Source organism: Ixodes scapularis, unplaced genomic scaffold (assembly GCF_016920785.2).
Source record: "Ixodes scapularis isolate PalLabHiFi unplaced genomic scaffold, ASM1692078v2 PGA_scaffold2__306_contigs__length_199485367, whole genome shotgun sequence".
Lineage (NCBI taxonomy): Eukaryota > Metazoa > Arthropoda > Arachnida > Ixodida > Ixodidae > Ixodes > Ixodes scapularis.
In genome coordinates, this window is record NW_024609857.1 from 190,267,360 (window position 1) to 190,288,129 (window position 20,770).

Below are 20,770 nucleotides of genomic sequence, written 5' to 3' on the forward strand. Positions count from 1 at the left end.
ACAAGATTTACAGAAAAGTTACCTTTTATCGAGCAGGTATTCGCACAACTTGCCATTCTTTCTACAAGACCCCATTGACATCATGCTGCATGTTTCTCATGGACGGCGCTCGCGGCTACAGGTCGGGGAATATTGTAATTTTTGCCTCGAAATTACGCGGCGGAATCGCAACATTTCGAAGGAAGGAGGTGCGTTTTCTGTCCTCTGTGACAAGATGAACAATGTCCAAAGTAGAAGATGCCAATTCTTTCAACGTTAAGATCGTTGCACAGCTCCTTTAAAGGAACCATGAAACGATTTTGATATCGAATTTTATCCACCGCACGTCATAAAAGGTGTGAAAAGAAAACCAAAACACAAAAATAGAAAACCAGAACAATTTTTTGCCATGAAAATTTTAAAAGAAAAGCAGGCTCTTTTATATCTTCTTTCCTTCGAAAGCTTTCTGCGTTTTCACTGCGACGCTTCTGCGGTGCCAAAGCATGTTAGCCAGATCCATGTTGCCTATTGGTTAAGCGCCTACCTCACCAGCGCCGTGATCATAACCAATAAATAGCCAGCGAATGTTTCTTAAAATTATCATTAAAGAATATTCTGATCCACATTTTGTAGCATAACTGCGATACAATGTAAATTTCTGAATTTTACAATGCTCGGAGCCATGCGCCATCTATCATGTGGTAAATGAAGCAAGGGGGGATCGTGGTTCCTGCTATCTGCTGCAAAACATGGCATCGGTGGTGATCGTCGACGTGGTCGGGATGGTGGCAGCTCATCCATCGTTCCGCGTAAAGTGCTATTCTTGACTGAATTCTCGTCGTGCGCCGTGATGATAGCTTAGCACGTCCTAGAAGTTAGAATCTATCTACTCGTGCTGTGTTGTTGTGGCGGAACCCTGAAGACAGCGGAAACGCTCGTGCCATAGTGTTTGTTTACTTTAACTACAGCGGTGCTTTCTTAGCATTTGTGTCCTCAAACATCACCCGGATTTTTTATTTTGCGCATTCCATGCGTATGCTCAAGTTCAAGGTATGACTGGTGAATACTGCATTTAAAGGCAAATAAATCGGGTGATGAAAACACGTTTTCATCACCCGAGAAAAGTGATTAGTGTTAGCATTCCTGGACTCCCGAAACGTCTATGTGATCAAGAAATCCTATTTCTATGTTGCTATATCGCTGCTAAGATTTAATTGTCTTTTGCAATTCTAGAAAAGGCATGTGGCGAGATACATACTATTGCTATCGGTAAAGTCGTGATCATCCAAAACGGTGTACTGCATCTTTTTCTTTCTTTTTTTGCACCTACTCTGCCCTGCGAGCCTATCCTGACAAAATAAAAATTAATAAAGCTTGAACCCATAGAAAGCTCCGTCCATTTTCTGCAATGCCAGTGAGTGGCGGCGGAGAAGCGGCCGTCATGCTGACGACTTGCTGTGCCCGTCGCAGCAGTTGCATGAGTGTGTACGTGCGGCGCAGAGCAGTTGTTCCGGTCGCTCCAGTCACAATGGACGCAGTCGAAGCTAACGTGCTCGTTGCAAGTGCCCGAATTACAGTTTGTGTAGTCGCCACTCCTTGTCGTCCGATTCCGACAAGGAACTGGAGTCTTCGTTGGAAGACTCGTCGCACTTTCCAACAGGCATACCGGTGTATGGGACCAGTCCCATGCTGTCGCTGTAGCGCAACGTATCTAGTTGAATTTCGCTCAGCTGCGATGTGTCCATAGCTATCGCGGTGATGAGAGGCACCAATTCAGAAAATATGTCGGTGGCATCGGTGCCATCATCGCAGTAAAACCCTATGGTAAAACCTACCGGTATATCACCAGCTCGCCGCTAACGTTCCCATTCTCCTACTGCCGAGAGAACTTCCTGTTCTGGTGCCAGAGTACGTCACGACCGTCCCAATTACGCCACGGCTTGTTTTGCGGTGAGTTGGAGAGGAAGAAAAACTCAATATTTAATTCATCTTCTCCATAGAAGTTAATAAACCAAAACGAAAACGGATGCCTGTCTGATGTTCAGTGAACATTGAAGGTTTAATGTAAAAGTTATTTAGCAAAAGGACAAAGGTCATTTTATGGTCCCTTTAACATGTACAAGTTGTACGCTCTTAAAGCACATAATTGGTAACGTTATTAGCCAACGTCTATGTGAAAACAGTTTATTGACTCAGTTTCAACTAGTGACGGGCCAAACTTTTGCCGAATCAAAAGTTCAGTGCCGAATCTTGGGATTCGGCAAAGCCGAACTCTTGCCGAATCCAAGGTTCAGTGCCGAATCTTGGGATTCGGCAAAGCCGAACTCTTGCCGAATCCAAGGTTCAGTGCCGAATCTTGGGATTCGGCAAAGCCAAACTTTTCTAAAGATTCGGCAAAGATTCGGCAAAAATACATTGTTAACAGACTCGTTGATATTTCGTTTTTTTCTGGCGAAAAAAATGTTTTATGTTTCTTTTTTTCTTAGCTTAAATGCAACATGTTTACTAACTAAGGTGATATTCTGCAAGATAATTGTATCGGTGTCATTTTTGTGTGTTTACTGGCAATTTTTGTGACACCTTGCAGAAGTGGCGTGACAACGAGGTTGGGTGGAAGCGAGCGTGGTGCAGTCACGAATCACGCTACGAGAGTTTCGGTTTAGAGGCATCATCAGCGCAAGCCTGCATGCTTGTGTACATTGCTAAAATGAAGGCAATAACGCTGCGGTCTTGCTTTCTCTGGGAGTCACCGTTTCGTGCGCGAAAAAGAATACAGCAGTGGCTGAGCCTTCACCAGAAGGGAGAATAATAATATTGTAAATATGCATGTTCTCCAATTTGAGTCACCTGACGTCAGCTTTGCATGAAAGTGTGCGTTCCATATTCGCAACGTCTCGTTTTTAACCTTAAAAATGCCTGTTTCTGGTGTTAGGACACACACAAAACGTTTCGGAAGATAGGGAGAGCGAATGTCGGATGTGAAACGTCAAGCATTATAGTTGTGTTTAGTTTTAGGCAGATACTTGAAAATCGCGAAAAAACACTAATTGAAAAAGCAATATTATTTTGTTTTCGCACAAACAATACTTGTGAGCCGAAAACAGCATTGTTATAATTGCGAGGAGTGCTTTAAAGTAATCGTCGGCCAATGTCTCAATGTTTCAGAATGCACCGCATCATTTGTCACTTGCGCGGAGGATTGCGTAAATTACTGGTCGATCTTCTATGCTTGAGGCAGAAAATATTGAAGAGAACCACACTCGCTCACAAACGCACAGTTACCGTGTTCGCTACCCCACACCGCACCGTAACCACTGGTTGTACTACAGTGTAGTTGTACTACACTGCACGATGGTAACTGCGCGACTGCACGGCGTCCATTTGCAATCCAAGGCTCCGTTGGCTCTGTCGCCCCGTCGCTCCGTCGCGTTCTCGCGCGTGCGCAGACATTTGCCGAATCTTTGCCAAACTTTCCTGCAAAAGTTTGGCATGTGCCGAACTTTGCCGAATCTGAAGTTCGGCAGATTCGGTCCATCACTAGTTTCAACACAGATTTAGAAAGGGTCTTTCAACCATCACACAGTTACTAACTACCATTCATGAGCTTGCACAGGTACTGGATAAGGCCGGCCAGGTGGATGTTATCTTCCTGGACTTCAGTGCAGCATTTGACAGGGTTCCCCATGAAAAATGAATATCAAAACTGCCTAGTATAGGTCTTCCTTCAGCAATTAGTTTCAGTTTCAGTAACGTCCGGAGTACCTCAGGGATCTGTGCTTGGCCCTCTTCTCTTTCTCATTTACATTAATGACTTACCATTGAATGTAACATCTTCTATTTGTTTATTTGCAGACAATTGTGTTGTATACCGCGAAAATGTTAACAGTTCTGACATCTTACTTCTTCAAAATGATCTCGATTCCATTTCAAGTTGGTGTGACACTTGGCACATGTCATTAAATGTTGACAAGTGTAAACACATGATAATTTCCAGGCGAGTTAACAATCCTCCTTCCTATATCCTTAATAATATGATTTTAGAGCGGGTTGACACTCACAAATATCTGGGCGTTCACATCACATCTAACCTCTCATGGGAATCGCATGTTCACCACGTCATTTCCAATGCCAACCGCATGCTTGGCTATCTAAAACATAATTTTTTCCAGACTCCTTCGACTTTGAAACTCTTTTTCTGTAAAACACTAGTCCGGCCAAGACTTGAGTACGCTTCTGCTGTTTGGGATTCTAACACTGGGAGCCTCGTCGGCGCCTTGGAGGCTGTCCAGAATAGATCTGTGCATTTCATTCTTTCTAATTACCATCGTACATCAAGCGCAACCTCTACGACAAAATGCCTATCCTCGCCAACTCTTTCTTTACGCCAAAAGTTCTATTGATTAAGTTTATTTCAGAAAATATTTTTTCACAACCCAATCCTTAAGACTGAACTCTTACTGGAGCCATCCTACATATCCTCACGCAATGATCACATACATAAAGTCGAAATTCCACAGTGCCACACTACAGTCGAACCCGTTTATAACGAATTCCATCGGACACGCATTTTAGTTCGATATATCAAGTAGTTCGTTATAGCAAATATCGCTATTTCGTGAGGACAGCAAAAGCGAGAGAGATGAAAGGAAACCGCGCGGAATAGCGGCGAAGGCTGCCGAGCGTAGCGAGCCTCACGCCGGCGCTCAGAGTCGTGTTATCGCAAGGCAGCTTTCATGATGGAACATATATATTTATATTTCTATCAATAAATTTCAATATTGAAACATATCATCTAAGAAAGCCCGAAAATTTCTAGGTAACAGACAATAAATAAACACGATAATTCTGTAAAATTGAGAAGGAAAAAAAAGTCGTGGCACTTACGACAGAGAGAAGTCTTTATTACCTGTTCTTTTGATATTACCGACAGAAGCTGGTAATTTTTGCCTGCGTCTTCGCTTTTACTGCGTCCTTCAAAATTTCGTCCTCGACGCGAGATAGCTGGTTTACCAGACTTAGTCCACTTCCCTGAATCTGGGAACAGTAGCGACGGAGCACTTCCGTCGCTGCAAGCGCCTCGTGAAGCGTTCGGTCGATCTCGGGCCTTTTGCAGGATCGCTGGCTTGTTTTTCAGTATCGTACTCAGCGTGCTTCTGGCGATCTTGAAGGATGTGGCGACTTCTGACTTCTTCTCGCCGCGTTCAACGCGCCGGATATTTTCCACCTTGGTAGAGAACGGTAACGATGAACGCACCTTGGTCGCCATCTCTTGCGGGAACAGGAAGGACACAAAGAACAACGAGCCTCCTCGGCAAAACGCTAGGAACAAGAGAGCCATGTCCGGCCTGGTACGGCTGCAGGATGATGTCATTAGAACGTCATTGCATGCTTGCTCTATCATTGGCCAGCGCGCTTCCGCGGGGGCCGGTTGCGGGCGTTCGCAGTCGGTGTTGTGACTCAACTTCTCAAGGGTCATCGTGTTTTTCTTGGTTTTCTCTTGTCCTCTGTCGCTCCGTGCATGGCAGGGAAGCCAGCGCGCTTCCGCGGGAATCGGTTGCGGGCGTTCGCAGTCGGTTTTGTGACTCATCTTCTCAAGGGCCATCGTGTTTTTCTTGGTTTTCTCTTGTCCTCTGTCACTCTGTGCATTGCAGGGAAGCCCGCGCGTCTCCACGGGGGCGGTACCGGGCGCTCGCAGTTTGATATATCCGATGTGTGGTTCGTTATAGAAAGTATATTTCTCATGAATATTGATCTTCAAATTTCGTGTGTTCGATATAGACCATAATTCATTCTAACCGGGTTCGTTATAAACGGGTTCGACTGTAATACCTACTACAGATCATTCATACCTCGTACGTCTGCTGACTGGAATCACCTTTCCACATTCATCGCCACAATTCTTAATCCTGTTGATTTTAAAAATGCTGTATCCATACTACTAGAACTTGATTTGTGATTTGAGTGTTCTATTAACTTGTAAGTAATAATCCCACCCCCTCTGTAATGCCTTCAAGCCCTAAGGATACCAAAAATGAAAAAAAAAAAAAAATGAAAATTGTCAATTGGGTTTGTTTATACTTAAAGGGACAATGAAGACAATTTTATTTAATTTTTTTAAATGCTGTTTTTATGCCTCTTGGGAACATAGCATGCTGCCCAATTTTTTGTAGCCATTTGTGACGCGTATTTCTGTACCTATGAAAGAAGTAAAGAAACCGAAACTGAACAATCTACATCCTCGTTTCTGGGCCTCCAAAAACGGAGGTGACGTCAAGTGTGAATAGTCGGTATCATTAGTATTTAGGATATCGAGATTCTGGTTACTACGGTGGGTTATAGCAGCCCGGTGGTGCGATGGCGCGGTCGTTTCGTCGAATCTGCCAACATGGACGGCAATGCCGCTCTCGCGAGCGAGTTCGAGCTTCCGTTCAGTAACCCAACACAAACGGAACGGGAGTATGTGTGTGGCGGCCTCCGCCGTCACCCGAGGGAGACAGCCCAGCCGGTAACGAGCGGCCCGCATGCCGAAGTGCCCATAGTTGCTCGTTGGCCGTTTCACGTCCAGCGTAGCAAAGAAAAAAATATTTACGCTGCTTTATTTACGGTTTAGTAATCCTTTCCGGTCCGATTTATGCTTTTCATGGTTACTCAAGTGGAAATTAGAACAGTATTCCTAAAAACCGAGAACCAAAACGTGACCGAGGGCGCGTTTCTCGTTTCGACCAATCGCTGAGGCGTCTCTTGTGACGTCGCGCTCTTTGGCCTCGCATCGGTCACGTGAGCTCCGCTCCTCCTGGCTTCTCCCGCAACTCTCGGGGCGTCGCTCCAGTCGATTCCGGTACGATTATTACCGCAAATGTTTAATTGATTTGCGTGGCACACAAGCGCCGGTTTCGGCTGAAATTTGGGCCACGTGGCGCGAGACGTGCTTGGAACCCAGTTCAATCGCCAAAACGATGTCCGAAATTGCCTTCATTGTCCCTTTAAGAACTCGCAAATAGTTAGTTGAGGTGGGCGGTTGTTGTCTGGAGACGTTGAATGTCATATCAGGAGTACCACAGGGAAGCGTCTTGGGGCCGCTACTATTTTTAATTTATGTAAATGATATTGTTGACGCTGTAGATCCGTCTGTGAGTACAAGGTTATTTGTGGACAATTGTATGTTATTTAAAAGTATAAATTCCTCATCTGATCAATGCTTGCTCAGCTCGAGTCTAAAGGCTTATTCACACAATGCATCTTTTCAACGTGCCACAGTTTAGCGAAACCGAGATTTTGCGAAATCAGCCTGTTCACACGTGGAATTTGACGTGCGAAACCTGTGACGTATTGAATCACGAGCATTTCGCCAAACCTTGCCATCTGCACCAAGAATATCGAGAGTTTCGCATCAGAATGATATGAAGTACGCACAGTGTGAAGGGATAGCCTGTTTTATTAATGCCACTCAATAAACTTCGTCAGATTCGGTTCACTGGGTTTACTAGTCCTGCCAAACCCGGGAAAGACCCCGAACGTCTAAGAACAGGCGGATGGTCTCGAAGTATTTCCGACATTTTTGCGCCACTAAAAGAAGTTATCCCAATTATCATGTTCATATGCGGTGCTTCCACTCGTCACGGCTGTTGATGAATCTGCACCGCCCCACCAACCCGTACTGCTAAAGCGCCGTTCACACACTTTCAACCGAGTAGGACCCGTACGCACCGCTTGTCGCTCGCCATGTTTGTTTTTCTTCGGCTTTGGCTCAAATACGGAATCAGCCAAAAATCAGACTCCTCCAAAAGCTTGCTCCGCCTCAAAGGTCAGACGTCATAGCCAAGTCGAGCGGCCATTGGCAGCATCCACGTTTCTCCTTCGGGTGATTGACAGGCCTCGATGACATTTCAGCAAAAAATTGCTCCAGAAGCGAGGAACACGCTTCTGGAGGCGTGCCACTTTTTCGGTCGCGTTCAGAGGGGGAATCTGTTTCCTGAAACCTAGTTTCGCCAACAAGATGCATCGTGTGAATAGACTTTAAAGGGCTACTCCGCCGTTTTCTTCATAGTCCCCGATTGGCCAAAAAGCTTGCTAGACACACCAACATACATTGCTGAACTAGTAACCCAAATATTTGGACAAAACAACTTTTTTTCGTGCAGTTACAGAATTTACAATTTTGAACCTCATCGTGTTTTTCAAAGTGAAAAGCTCTACGGGCAACATTGAAAAAGTGACGTCATGGTTGGGTAGGAGTTCACTCTTTGGGCTGTAGACTTTGTTCACATTTGATTACAAACAGTTTCATGGTGTCAAATGAATGCTTTGGAAGGTCGCTCCAGCTCCCGCGCAGCAGCACGATACAAATGCTCGGCATAGTTCATATTTAGACTGCCCGCTCGAACCGCAATCCAGCCCAACCGTGACGTCAGGGCAATGAAAAGCGCGGGTATATTCGAATCTTCATTTTGGCGTCGTTTTCATTTGCTGATTTCACAATAACTATTCTGAATTTCGCGATACTAAATAGCATACCGAAAAGAGTAACGGACGGCGATTTCGAATATATGGTTAGTTGGGGTTGCTCAAAATATCGCCGGAGTTCCCCTTTAAGTGCTATACAGGACTCGTGCGACCTGTGGAATATAAAATTAAATTTGGGAAAAACAGTTTTTCTATGGACCACAAAACAAGAGAAACCCGCTAGTGTTTTCCTATTCAATTAATGATTTCGTCATTTCTGAAGTTAATCAATTTAAATACATCGATGTTACTATAAATAGAACCTCGAGTAGCTCCGACCATGTGAATAATGTTTCCTCGGCAGCCTTCTTTAAGCTCGTTCTTGTATGACATAAACTTGGGAATGCCCCCCTCCCCCCCTTCCCTCCAAACGTTAAATGGTTAGTCTACACTTCCCTCATGCGACCTAAGCTCGAATACTGTTCCGTAGTCTAGAGCCGCGTTTACATGAATGCGACTTAGTCTCATCGAATCTAGTTGTCGCATCCAATGCGGTCATGTAAACGGCATAATGCGCAAAGAAAGTGCATCGCATTTAAGAAAGTGCATCGCATTCAGCCCATGTAAATGGGGGTCGCATCGCATGTTGGAACGGGGAGGATTATGGGAAGGCGCTCGCTGCGGAGCGAGTGAACAGCTGAGATCATGGCGGCGGCCAACCTCGTCGGCGGCGCGGAGAGCGTTCCCGTATGGTCGCCCGCAATTTTTCCCCGAGAACAAACGCGAGCTTTTATTGCCATCATAAGTAAGCGGAATATAGCGGAGCTGCTCGGTGAGCGCAGCCCCCGTCCAAGCCTTGCGAAGTACGACTTGCGCGTTCCCAAAGGGGTCCCAAAGGCTTCGGCGCAAGCACAAACAACACCGAGAGCTCCGAGCACTGCATGGTAGTGCAAAACAAGAAGCTCCTACCTCGGTGCCATTCCTGGCTGCGCAGGAGCCTCTCGGACTCGGCGTCCGGTTGGTCCGGTCGCGATCGGCGAGGTCTGGCGTGGCGAAGCGCGGAGGCTTCCTCAAAGCGTGTGCACACATGTTGCCTCTGGTCCAGAGTGACCGGGCGGCCCGGCCAGGAGCCCTAAACGCTTGGGTTTTGATGTTTCTTCCGTACTTCCTCCACAGCACCGAAGACAGCGGGCACAATCTTCACGTTCACTAAACGAGAGGCCTCCACGTGCGATGCACTGGAAAACGTGGTGCGGCTGGTGCCGGAACTGCATAACTTCGAGCTTTGACACGGCGTGGCACCACCTTCGTGTAGGGCTTGGTGCGCAATCATGTAAATGTTGCCGCGTCGGCTTCGTTCGAAGAACGAGTGGAGTCGATGCACTGAAGTTAGGGTGACCACCCGTCCCGCGACACGCTGGACTATCCCGCATTGACGGCTCGTGTCCCGCGTCCCGCAAGAAATTCTCAAATCTTCAAATTGTCCCGCATTTCATACTGTAGTAAAATTCACCCTGCAACTCATGGCGCAGCCGAATACAAACGGTGCACGGGGAAGAGCAGAGGTCGCTGGTATTTGGTGTGAATTGCAATGGTACACCATTTTCTATCCAAGCATTGCGGGAAGCAACCGTCGCTCTTGCAAGAGAAGCGATGTGCATGCTCCGTTGTTCCTCTCCCCTTGGTGGCAAAATATTCTAAGAAAAATTCTCACCAAAAGTTTCAATGTAAAATATTGTAATTATTTTGAAATCGCTGTGTCAATGCGAAGGGACGCTGTGCATTTTTGTTTTAGTGAAGGCAGCCATACAAGGCAAAAAGCCTGCAACTCGCAACGGTCGAAAAAGAATATAATGTTAAAAATTTGTGTAGGACCATGTTGACGGGAAACAATAACCCGAAAAAGATTTACTGTTTCTTATTTTCATTTGATGCATTGAGTTCTGCTACAGCTGATTTTTATGTTTTCAACTTCGACACATTTAATAACACATTTGGCATAAAAAATATATCACTGGGAGTGAAAATTAATTCAGCTTAATTGCTGCAATACAATTAGCAGATGTACAAACAGCACATAATAAATGTGTTAACAGAGCCTGGGTTTGTAGTGCATCTGTTAATAAATTTCTTTCTCCCCCCCCCCTCCCCCCCCCCCCTCCCCTCGCGTGTCCCGCATTTCGCTAGCAGTAGGGTGGTCACCCTAGATGAAGTCACTTTCATGTTGGGATCCATTTACGCAAAAACATTCGGACATCCTAGAGAAAGTTGAAAGGCGTGCGGTTTGTTTCAGTTATGGTAAATTCAAACACACAGAATCCCCATCACTGCTAATGCCGACAAATAAAATACCTACCCTCCAGCTCCGGCGTGAAGTTGCCCGTTTAAATTTCCTTCATCGTCTTGTCAATTCTAGATCTCAACCAGATCAAGAGGACACCACCACCACTACTCCTTAACACCGTATTTCGCGCGTACTAATATATTTAAGTTTTCAGACCTCCCACGGACAATAACCGAATGGAATTTGTTGCCCCTGGAGTTGTTTTCTTCCCCTGATTTCGCATCATCATTAGAATCATTCCTATCCAAGTGAACCTCGCAGCTTTGTAGTTTGAGTGTAGCCCTCTTATATGTATTGATAACTCCAGTGAAATCGACGCCGCGTAGCGGCAATGCCGAGAAGCTCAAGAGAGGAGGTCATTTTAACTCAGTCGTCTGCTATCGCTGCTTGACTCTCATAGGCAGCATAGAAACAAACATTGTTTCCAGTAATCATTTTTATGCTTCTGCCGTGCCATTCCTACGCACCGACGGTAGAAGAAGGTTTCTACTGTCGAAAATTCACTCTAATTTCATATGTAACACTGATTTTACGCTGCAGCACAAGAAGTTTGTGGTGGCCCGTGTGCTGAACGAAAACAACCTCCTTTCGTCCGCCATCTGGCCTGACCAGAGCGCCCCCTATAATTCGCTGCAGGCGCGAATAGCTTCCATATTATTTGAAGAAAAGAAAACAAAAAAACATGTGTTATGGTTATTACTATGTGAATGGAATGTGATACAGTAGGTATTAATTAGGGTTCGGAGTTTTCGGTTTAAAGGGATTGTCCGGTCGAAACCGGAAGTACTTAAGTTCTTGTGCTCGTTACGTCGAGGGGAGCCTTCATGTTGACAAACGTCATTTTTATTTTGATATATGATCTCCCGTTATTAATTAAACCTTTCATGAGCCTATGAACGAAACTGCACCCCGAATTTCGCCAGTGTCAATGGCTGACATCCGTAGGTGCTGCGTGACGTCACAAAACACAAAGGTTTGTCGGATGGTCGGGATAACAAGCGTTGGTCGATGGATGTCTTGTATTTTGTTTTGAATTATATAGTCTCCTAGGCTGTACCCTACTTAAATCAATTCTAAGCATGTGCAAAAAATGTCACGCCTTTTACCAGGAAATTACTCGCAGATAGCCATAAGCTTCGAGCAAACGTATGCCGTTTCGAGCCAACACAACTGCAATGGCCACCGATCGAACTAGGGACGCTTGCAAAGCAGAGGATGCAGATTTCGCCTCTGAAGCGGCACTTAAGTACACGAAGCGGCATCTGGGGACAAATGTCAGCGGATCCACTGGATCGGTAATGAGGCTGCGGGTCGTTCCCTCAGAGGCGATGTCCGCAAGTCGAAGACAAACGGCGAATCGTTCAAATGCATGTCGTCACTCGACTTGTACGAGCTTGGTGAATCGTAGCCACGTTTTATTTTCACATGTGGTTCAAACAGAATTTGGCTGCACACATGCTAAATACAACTTCTGGTGGTCTAGCTGTTGGTTTCGGTTTCGCTGCATAATCAAATTGATTGATTTGATTTGGGCGAGGAGTGGATAAACATAGTTTAATGTCATTGGCACAGCATCACACCTCAGCTTACGAGCCTTCTGTTCGCTTAGAGCTCAGCTCGTAGCTCTCTTCTGTGAGATGAATGCTTCATAAGCGGGATCTCGATCTTGACAGGAACCTAGTCCCTACGCACAGCGACGATCCACTTCGCTCAACACTGGACGTCTCGCGGAAAAGTGTGGAACGTCATATCTTGGCTCGCACGCGCTGCCCGGTAGTTGTGGCACCCAACCGCGCAACAAAAATTTCACCCAACTACGAAACAAGTCGAGCACAACAACAAAAACGAAGCACGCTGAGGCAGGCAAAAATGCTCGCTTTCTGTTTTGTGACGTCAGAGCTTCAATGTTGCCAACGAAAGCAGTGTTTACGCTAGAATGCGATTGGAGCAGCATAAACTCAATTACTCACGCAGAGGGGCATATAAAATTCAGATGTTGCACGTACGATCCGTCTCGAGGCAATTACAATGATATTCAATTGTTTTCTCAAATACAAAATTTGACCGGACCATCCCTTTAAACCGATAAAAGTATGCCGAACCCATTTTCGTAAATTTGGTTTTTACCGAAAAAGGTCAGTTTGTAGGTTCGGCGTTTTCGGTTTAAATCAATAAAAACCAATAAAAGTATGTCGATTCCATTTTCTAAAATTTGATGTTAACTGCAATAAGCCACTTTGACCTTCCAGCCGTACCGCAGAGCCGTGGTGAAAAAGTAAAACGACAGTATCTGTCGAAACGTGTCCGAATGTATGGGATACACAGATGCCATCACGACGTTATGGTTCAATGTGTGCACCATCGATCGGAACGTGAAGTTTGAAATGCCCCATAACTTCGTCATGCACGAGCGTGTTTTCAAACTTGTTGTAAGGGAGACTGACTTAATGCAAGCTCTGCAGCCAGAGTTTAGTGAGTACACGAAATATGTTGTGCTTCAAAACGTCGCACCGTGTCTCTTTTGGCGGTCACATTTGGTTATTGGCCGATTTGGGCTCAGGCAGTGTTTAATTTCCTCAGCCTGCCAGTGTCCAGTGTTATTCTCGAAGCTCAGTGTCATATTAACAGGAAAGAAAGAGTGCGGATCAACGAGAACCAGGGAAAGTACATATGTGTTTAGTACAATAAGATTGCGTGATCCTGATGTACAGAAGGTAAAGTTCCATGTTTTTTGGGCATAGGCTTTATATCTGACCTGTCTGTATGTCTGTGTTTTTTTCTTGTTTCTTTTACAGTTGCACACATTTGCCAAAAGTCCATTTCTTCTTCAATGTATTTGTGCCGTTATTTGAGTGATCACAAATATCAGAGCTACAAGGATCATCTAATCCGGTGTCCGTTGGTGTTTATTACATACTCACCGAAAAAATATGGTAATATACACTGAAAAAAACGAAAATCAAATTTTTAGATAAACACCGAAAAAAGTATGCCGAATTTTGAAAAAATAAAAACCGAAAACGCTGAACTCTAGTATTAATGTATGTATATTTTGTATGTTTGTTCCTATGCAGCAGTTTTCTTTATTTCTTCTCCTTTTTTCATGTTTAATTATTATTTGTGCAGCGTGATTTATTCTTCCACCCACCCTGCTTAGACCTTGAGGTCCGTAGTATGTACTAAATAAAAATAATAAAATAAAATAACATGCACTACTTTATTGGTCACACCAGATGGGTCACGTAACAGTATTTTGCAAGCATTCTCAGTTCTTTCACAGAAGGCAGATTGACAACTGGCCACAATGGCCATGAAGGGCTCAGATGAGTTTGAATTTCACCCTGGCACCTAGCACGAAATGTCGCTACGACTGCTGCGGGACTGTTCGTGTCACTCCATTCTTCTGAGGCACTCATACAACTTGCTCCCATTGATAGCTCACTGCTTTTTTGTTTGTGATAGTACGCCCCTCCTGTACCTGGTATAAGAAAACTACACGTACAGTGCCCCTCAAACTTAACGCCGCCACTCGGTTACACCCCGGTTACGCAAATATTGATCTATTGCATGCTACCCAAAGATAAATTGGTCGCTGCAGCTGCTAGAATACCTTCCCCTGGTTGGGTTCTCATCGGGGACGCGAAGGTTCACCAAGTAATTCGACCACTAGGTTCAGGAATAGCTCAACAAGTGAATAAACCGGACGATCTAGTGGCGGCGTTAAGTCTGAGGTGCACTGTACATATGGCAGGAATACCAAACTCGGTCCACTGTGTCTAAATGTCTAGCTGTAGTCTTTTATAAGCAGTGATAGAGTGCAGGCGAGCTGGTAGTTAATCGACATCCTGTAGACCCTGAGATGGGGACTGATAAAAAAAACGGACAAACACAGCAGAATCTCAAACGCAGCTGAAATTTATTGATATGAACACACCAATAAATAGACTTTTAGACAAATGGAAAAGAGAAAGGAAAAAGAAAAAGAAGAACTCAAACGCATAAGCAAGACGATCAACGAATTCGCCCCAGACAGCATGAGCCACTCCCCAGCTCCAACACTTTTGGAAGGGATCCGACCACCCGAACAACTACAACCCCAAAGTCAACAGACAAGGCGACCTCCAAAGCGCTAAAGCCTAAGCTCCATTTCCTACTTCCAAGCACACGCATCCCTTCACCCTTCCCCCCAAGTTTACAAAGCCTCCCCCTCACACAAGCAAAAACTCTTTCATCCGATTACTGACGACTAAAGACGGCTGGCTCACACAATTCCCCGGCTCACGAATGCACAAAGTCTCCTTGATTAGCCTTCTAAACAATTCTTTTTCATTACACAGAACGCAAGTTTCATCCCAAAGAGGGGAACAAAAATCACACGAACCAACGTGATTTGCCAACTCACAACTCTGCACCTTATTCTTTACACTTCTTTTATGTTCCGCAAGACGTTCATTCAAACAACGCCCTGTCTGACCAACATAACACAATCTGCAGTGACCGTCTTGCGGAACATAAAAGGAGTGTAAAGAATAAGGCGCAGAGTTGTGAGTTGGCAAATCACGTTGGTTCGTGTGATTTTTGTTCCCCTCTTTGGGATGAAACTTCCGTTCTGTGTAACGAAAAAGAATTGTTTAGAAGGCTAATCAAGGAGACTTTGTGCATTCGTGAGCCGGGGAATTGTGTGAGCCAGCCGTCTTTAATCGTCAGTAATCGAATGAAAGAGTTTTTGCTTGTGTGAGGGGGGCTTTGTAAACTTGGGGGGGGGGGGGGGGGGGGAAGGGGGAAAGGAAATTGGGAAGCGTGTGCTTGGAAGTAGGAAATGGAGCTTAGGCTTTAGCAGTTTGGAGGTCGCCTTGTGTGTTGACCTTGGGGTTGTTGTTGTTCGGGTGGTCGAATCCCCTTCCAAAAGTGTTGGAGCCGGGGAGTGGCTCATGCTGTCTAAGGCAAACTCGTTGATCATCTTGTTTATGCGTTTGAGTTCTTTCTTTTTTCCCCTTTCTCTTTTCCATTTGTCTGAAAGTCTATTTATTGGTGTGCACATATCAATAAATTTCAGCTGTGTTTGAAATTTTGTTGCGTTCATCCGTTTTTTTATTATTCCCCATCTCAGGGTCTAAAAGATGTTAAAGTCTTTCATAGTTGGTTTTGTGCCATATTATAAGTACCCACTGACTGGGTTTTAACTGCAGGGAGAGAGCTGGAGACTTCCACGGTCACCTGGAAGACAATACAAGGCTTGCATGTGATGTTATCACATCATGCTGGTGAGGATTTATACTGCTTGCGGAGAAAAACCGACTCAATGAGTCAAAGCTGGAGAAGGCATAAGCTCAGTGGCAAGGCCGCCACAATGGCACCCTAAATGATGTCAGTGCTAGCTATGTGTAGCGTGTTCTTGAAAAGTGCCCCTGCGTCCTGCAGAAACTCTTGCCCTTTTGACATAACACTTTCAGCTGAAGAGATCTTGACACATTTCCAAGTGCTCTGAATTTTACGGCAGGATTATTACGAAGCTGCACCATAAATGTTTTTGCAACAACCACTGTTACATTCAAACTAAGGTGATAGCAAGAACTCTTGTTTGTTGTGTCTCAGCTCTCTGGAAATGTGAGGGAGTTCTCACTGTCTTCTAGAAAGCGCCTTTTGTCCTAAACATTTCTTTCTAGTGATTATTGCGATGATATCAGGAGACATTACCAGCATCAGATCAGCCGGCTTATTCGGTCTGGCACAGTTAAGATCTACAACTTGCAATTTCATTTTTTTTTTTTTGAAAAGCGTCTCTCCTTTTTGTGTCATGTGATGGTCACCAGAAAGCGTTTGCATCTGCAGGAAGCGGCCCATAAAGAGAGAAACAGTTCATAATGAAGTTACTATAAAAGGCGGCAACAACATTGCAAACGTCCAAGTCAAACAAACAATCGTCCCCCTCAAAGGGCAACCCCGATCACTTCCGAAGATTTCGGGTTAATAAGCGATTTTGCATTAAAAAGCCCTAGTAAAAGACACTACGTCATTCGCTTCGGGTAAAATGGGATATATATTTTAAAATCTAATTTTAAACATGATCAGAAATGAGAACCGGAACTTCAGCTTTGTTCGGCAACACTGACCTCGAGCCGCAAAGAACATGGCTATCACGTGGTACGAGACGTCACATGATCCTCTACGCAACAACGGGCGAGATTGGGGTGGGCGCGTACGAAGCTCAAATGTCGTCTGCGCCGCCCTCTTCACTATGTTTTGGTGTCCACAACATCAGACAACGTATGCACAACTGCGACATAAGTCTGCGCACATAGTGTCCGTAGTGTGGACGAAACTCCGAGAGACAATAATCACAAACGGTGAGACAACGACGGCAGTTGTGATGTGGGAGATGGCAGTAATGACAGGACCATGGCGGGGCGGCCGGACGGCTCCCAAGAAGCGCGTTACGCCAATCACGTAGACACCGCTGAGCACCGAGAGAAAATGTTGCTGACGTCAACCGTTACGCTTGCCCAGAGAAGGAAAAACAAGCAAAAGGGGACAATGGAGATGATGTTTAGCTCAATGTTGGCTTGGCCCACGCCATAGTCTCAACCATGCCATTGGTTACGCCTCAATTTGCCTACTCAAGTCAGCTGATTTCGGCAACTTGACGAGTTGCAAAGCTCGCCGGACTGTTTAAGAAACATTTAGACAGAACTAGGCCGTAATATTTGACATGTGGTCTTCCTAGGTGATACTAAAGAAAACTGCACTGTTTTCTGAAAGACAAAGATGCACAGGTATTGCCTTTTAAAAAGACTGGTCAGAAGACATTGTCCTTGACATTCAGAAGGCAGGCAAGGTTGCATACGGTCAGGAGGGGATGCGTGTTTGAGGCTCCCGACAAGAACCTTCCAGATTTTGCTTTAAGGGTAACACAAGACCGATATGATTATACTGGCATGGCATCTTAGCAACGGAAAATAATGTGTGACTATACTCATGTAGTCCAGACAGATGTCACGTGAAAACATCTACGACGTCTCGAGAGTTTGGGCATCCCAAAATTAAAGATTTGCCATTCAAGCTTGCGAGTGCTTTGTCCTCGCTGCGCCACCCTGCGGTGACACTTGTGCATATTTTCGTCTTTGCAGCGTGCCAACAAGCATCTGATTCTCGCCGTACTGCTCCGAGGCAGAAGCTCCGCCTTCTAGACACAGCCACACTCCCCCAGCGAGCGTTTGCTGTGTCTCAGTGGCAAAAGGATTTTAAGCGTAACTTTACCTGGGACACGAAGAAAGAAGACATAAAAAGGAAGGCACAGCCAAGTATTTTGCTCAACGAAAAATGATCTGCGAAGGCACTTGTTCGGGCTTGACTACTTTGTCTCTGCGATGTCCTCGAGTTTCATTCCCATCACGCTGCTCAGCGGGGGAGGCTCGAGAGATTTCAAAATTGCCTCGCCCATCTTAAGTAGTATTTACATGGGGGGATGCTTTGCGGGGAGGGATGTGCAGTGATCGGCGGGACCAGCGGGACTCCCTCCATGACTCGAGCATTCCCACAAACGGCACGGAGCCAACGGGATGTCAGTGTTATCACACGCCTTTAGTGGTCGCACTCCCGACGAAAGTAGAAAAATGCAGGTGGACGCGAAACGGCGACATGCGGTTATGGCAGCAGCGCTGGTAGATGCAGAAGACGAGAAACTACTTTCTGCTAAAAGAAAGATGATTCTCGCACGGGTGGATGCAACACAAAGGACGCGGAACCTAGAATTGTGTCAGGGGCAGCTTGAGGACGGAATTGATGAATACCGAGGACTCCTTGGGGTGCCTCGGACCAACGTTCTCAGATGCGCTAACGTTGCCTCGGACAATACGAGCAACATCGCAAGCCACGAATTAGGCAAACACAATTCCACTGCCGGCATCTCCTTGAGCGAAATCCGTAGAGTTGCCAGACATGCAAACAAAATACCGCCAATTGCAAAGAGATCCCACGCCAAGGCGGGGAAAGTTTCTGCAGCCCGAGCGAAAGCGCGACGCCGTTACCATGTGATGTGTATCCTGGGGAGCAAAGGGGGGATTTCTCCCTTGTGCGAGTACCCCTTTAAACACAGCCAAATGCTTTCACACATCTCATTAGCATCAAAATTTTGTTCAACACAAAAAAAAAAAGTTTTTAGAACATTTTTAAAATTCTTTTTGGATCATCGGATGTAGTTTGATCTGACAAATCGACTGACGATTGAATCGACAAAATCAGTTCACAAATGACGAAATTGCGGGCATGTGATAGAAATGTGAAACACTTGGACTTACTTCACCAGGGCCAGCTAAGAACACACTAATGAGACATATAAAATTGTATAGGTACCTATGCTCACAGGCAATGACAAAGCACTCCCCTTTCATATTTTCATCACATCGGCTCGTGTAATTACCTAAATATTTTCGGCTCGAAATTACCCGATGTAGATGAGCCAAAACAAAACAGAGAAGTGAAATAAGTCCTCGTATCGGAATAATGCCCCCCCCAATAGTCTAGACGGGCTGGCCATTGACTCCAGGTTCACATAAACATGTCATGAGCGAGAGCAGCAGACACACTTGTCTCCAATAGGATGATATGAAACAATCCAAGCAAATGATAAGGGAACTCACCTTGGTCCCAGAGTCATTGCCCAGCTTCTGCTTTTTGTCCGGCGGTTCCGAGTGCTTCGTCTTCTCCTTTGGACCCGACTTGGAGGCCTGGGAGTCGCTCTTGTGACTCCTGTGCTTCTTCTCACCATCCCTGCAGTTGGAGCTGGGAATTTCCACCCCAGCAGAGACCTTGTCCGCTCTGTCCGGCTTGCTGGCGGCCTTTGAGAAATCCGACTTAGAGTCGGACTTGGAGTCCGACTTGGAAGCTGCCTTAACGGGCGTGGATTTCAATGCCATCTTTTTGGCATCCGTCTGCTTGTCCGCCTGCCTGACCTCCTTGGCGGGAGAAGAAGGCGCGACGCAGTTCACCACCACCTCTGCCTGCGGCATTACACCGTTCAGTCGCACGTCGCCGTTCTTCAGGTTCAGGAGGGGCTTTGCGGAGTCCTCCACGGCAAGCAGGGCGTCCACCTTGGCACCGTGGGGCAGCGCCGATGCCAGGGGATCGACGGAGGGCACAGGTTGCTTCATTGTTTCTGTTGCTGCAGCAAAAAAGAAGACCTCTAGTTACTCTACACTTGCACCAATGGGCAACAGTGTTTCCTGTTCCATATCTATAGTAGTCACGAAGGAGCTTTGGTGAGATCTTGTCTCTGTTGAGTGTTTCCTAGGATTGAATAACTGTCCTAAAACTTTAAGTTTCTACAAGACAGTAGAAACAGACAGAGTGAGGGACTCCGATTCAACTCTATGTGGAGAGCAAGTCGTCTGCTTCTTGCGCAGGAGCTGCTGTGACGTCAGAACTACGCCGAGCTCCAGTTGGCTTTTATTGAAAGGTTAGTGGGTAGACCACAATGCTAGATGCCTTAAGGTCTACCCAGCATTTTTTTTTCAACCAATAAGAGTTTGGCGTTCTGACACTATTGCAACTCCTGCGCCAGAAGCAGACGAACTTGCGCTTTGCATAGGCCGATTTTTTGCCAAGAATGATTAAACTTAATTTCACTGTAAGTGTAAGCATAGCAGAAGCTACAAGAGCAGCCTATGGCCTGTCAGTGTCCCTGCCAAGCAGAAGAAATGGTGCAATTCAAGCATCATTGCAACATTCAAAATATAAAACCTGTTTGTGCTTGTAGCTTTTGCTTCACTCACAGATAAAGTAAAACCAACCATAGTTAAACTGTTATCAATATTTATTTTTTTTTTGGGGGGGGGGGGGGGGGGGGGGGGGCTGGGGTATGGAAACTTTTTTTTATACTGATTATGCTGACTACATATGGTTCCGGCACAGCATGCAACAGTAACTTCACATTAGCTTTGCTATGCGACTTCGACCACAGGCAACAAACTGCCACGGTTGGGACACACGATTGTTGATCTCCCTTCA

At 45.6% G+C, this 20,770-nt stretch overlaps 1 protein-coding gene across 2 annotated transcripts in view; it reads right to left on the reverse strand.

The window, feature by feature from the left end:
* LOC8036079 overlaps positions 1-20,770 on the reverse strand; it is a 73,364-nt gene that overhangs the window by 50,896 nt on the left and 1,698 nt on the right. For both annotated transcript variants that reach the window (XM_040208381.3, XM_040208382.3), the window contains exon 2: positions 19,405-19,925. In XM_040208381.3, coding sequence (XP_040064315.1) covers positions 19,405-19,925 — 521 coding nt within the window. The remainder of the gene's footprint in view (positions 1-19,404; positions 19,926-20,770) is intronic.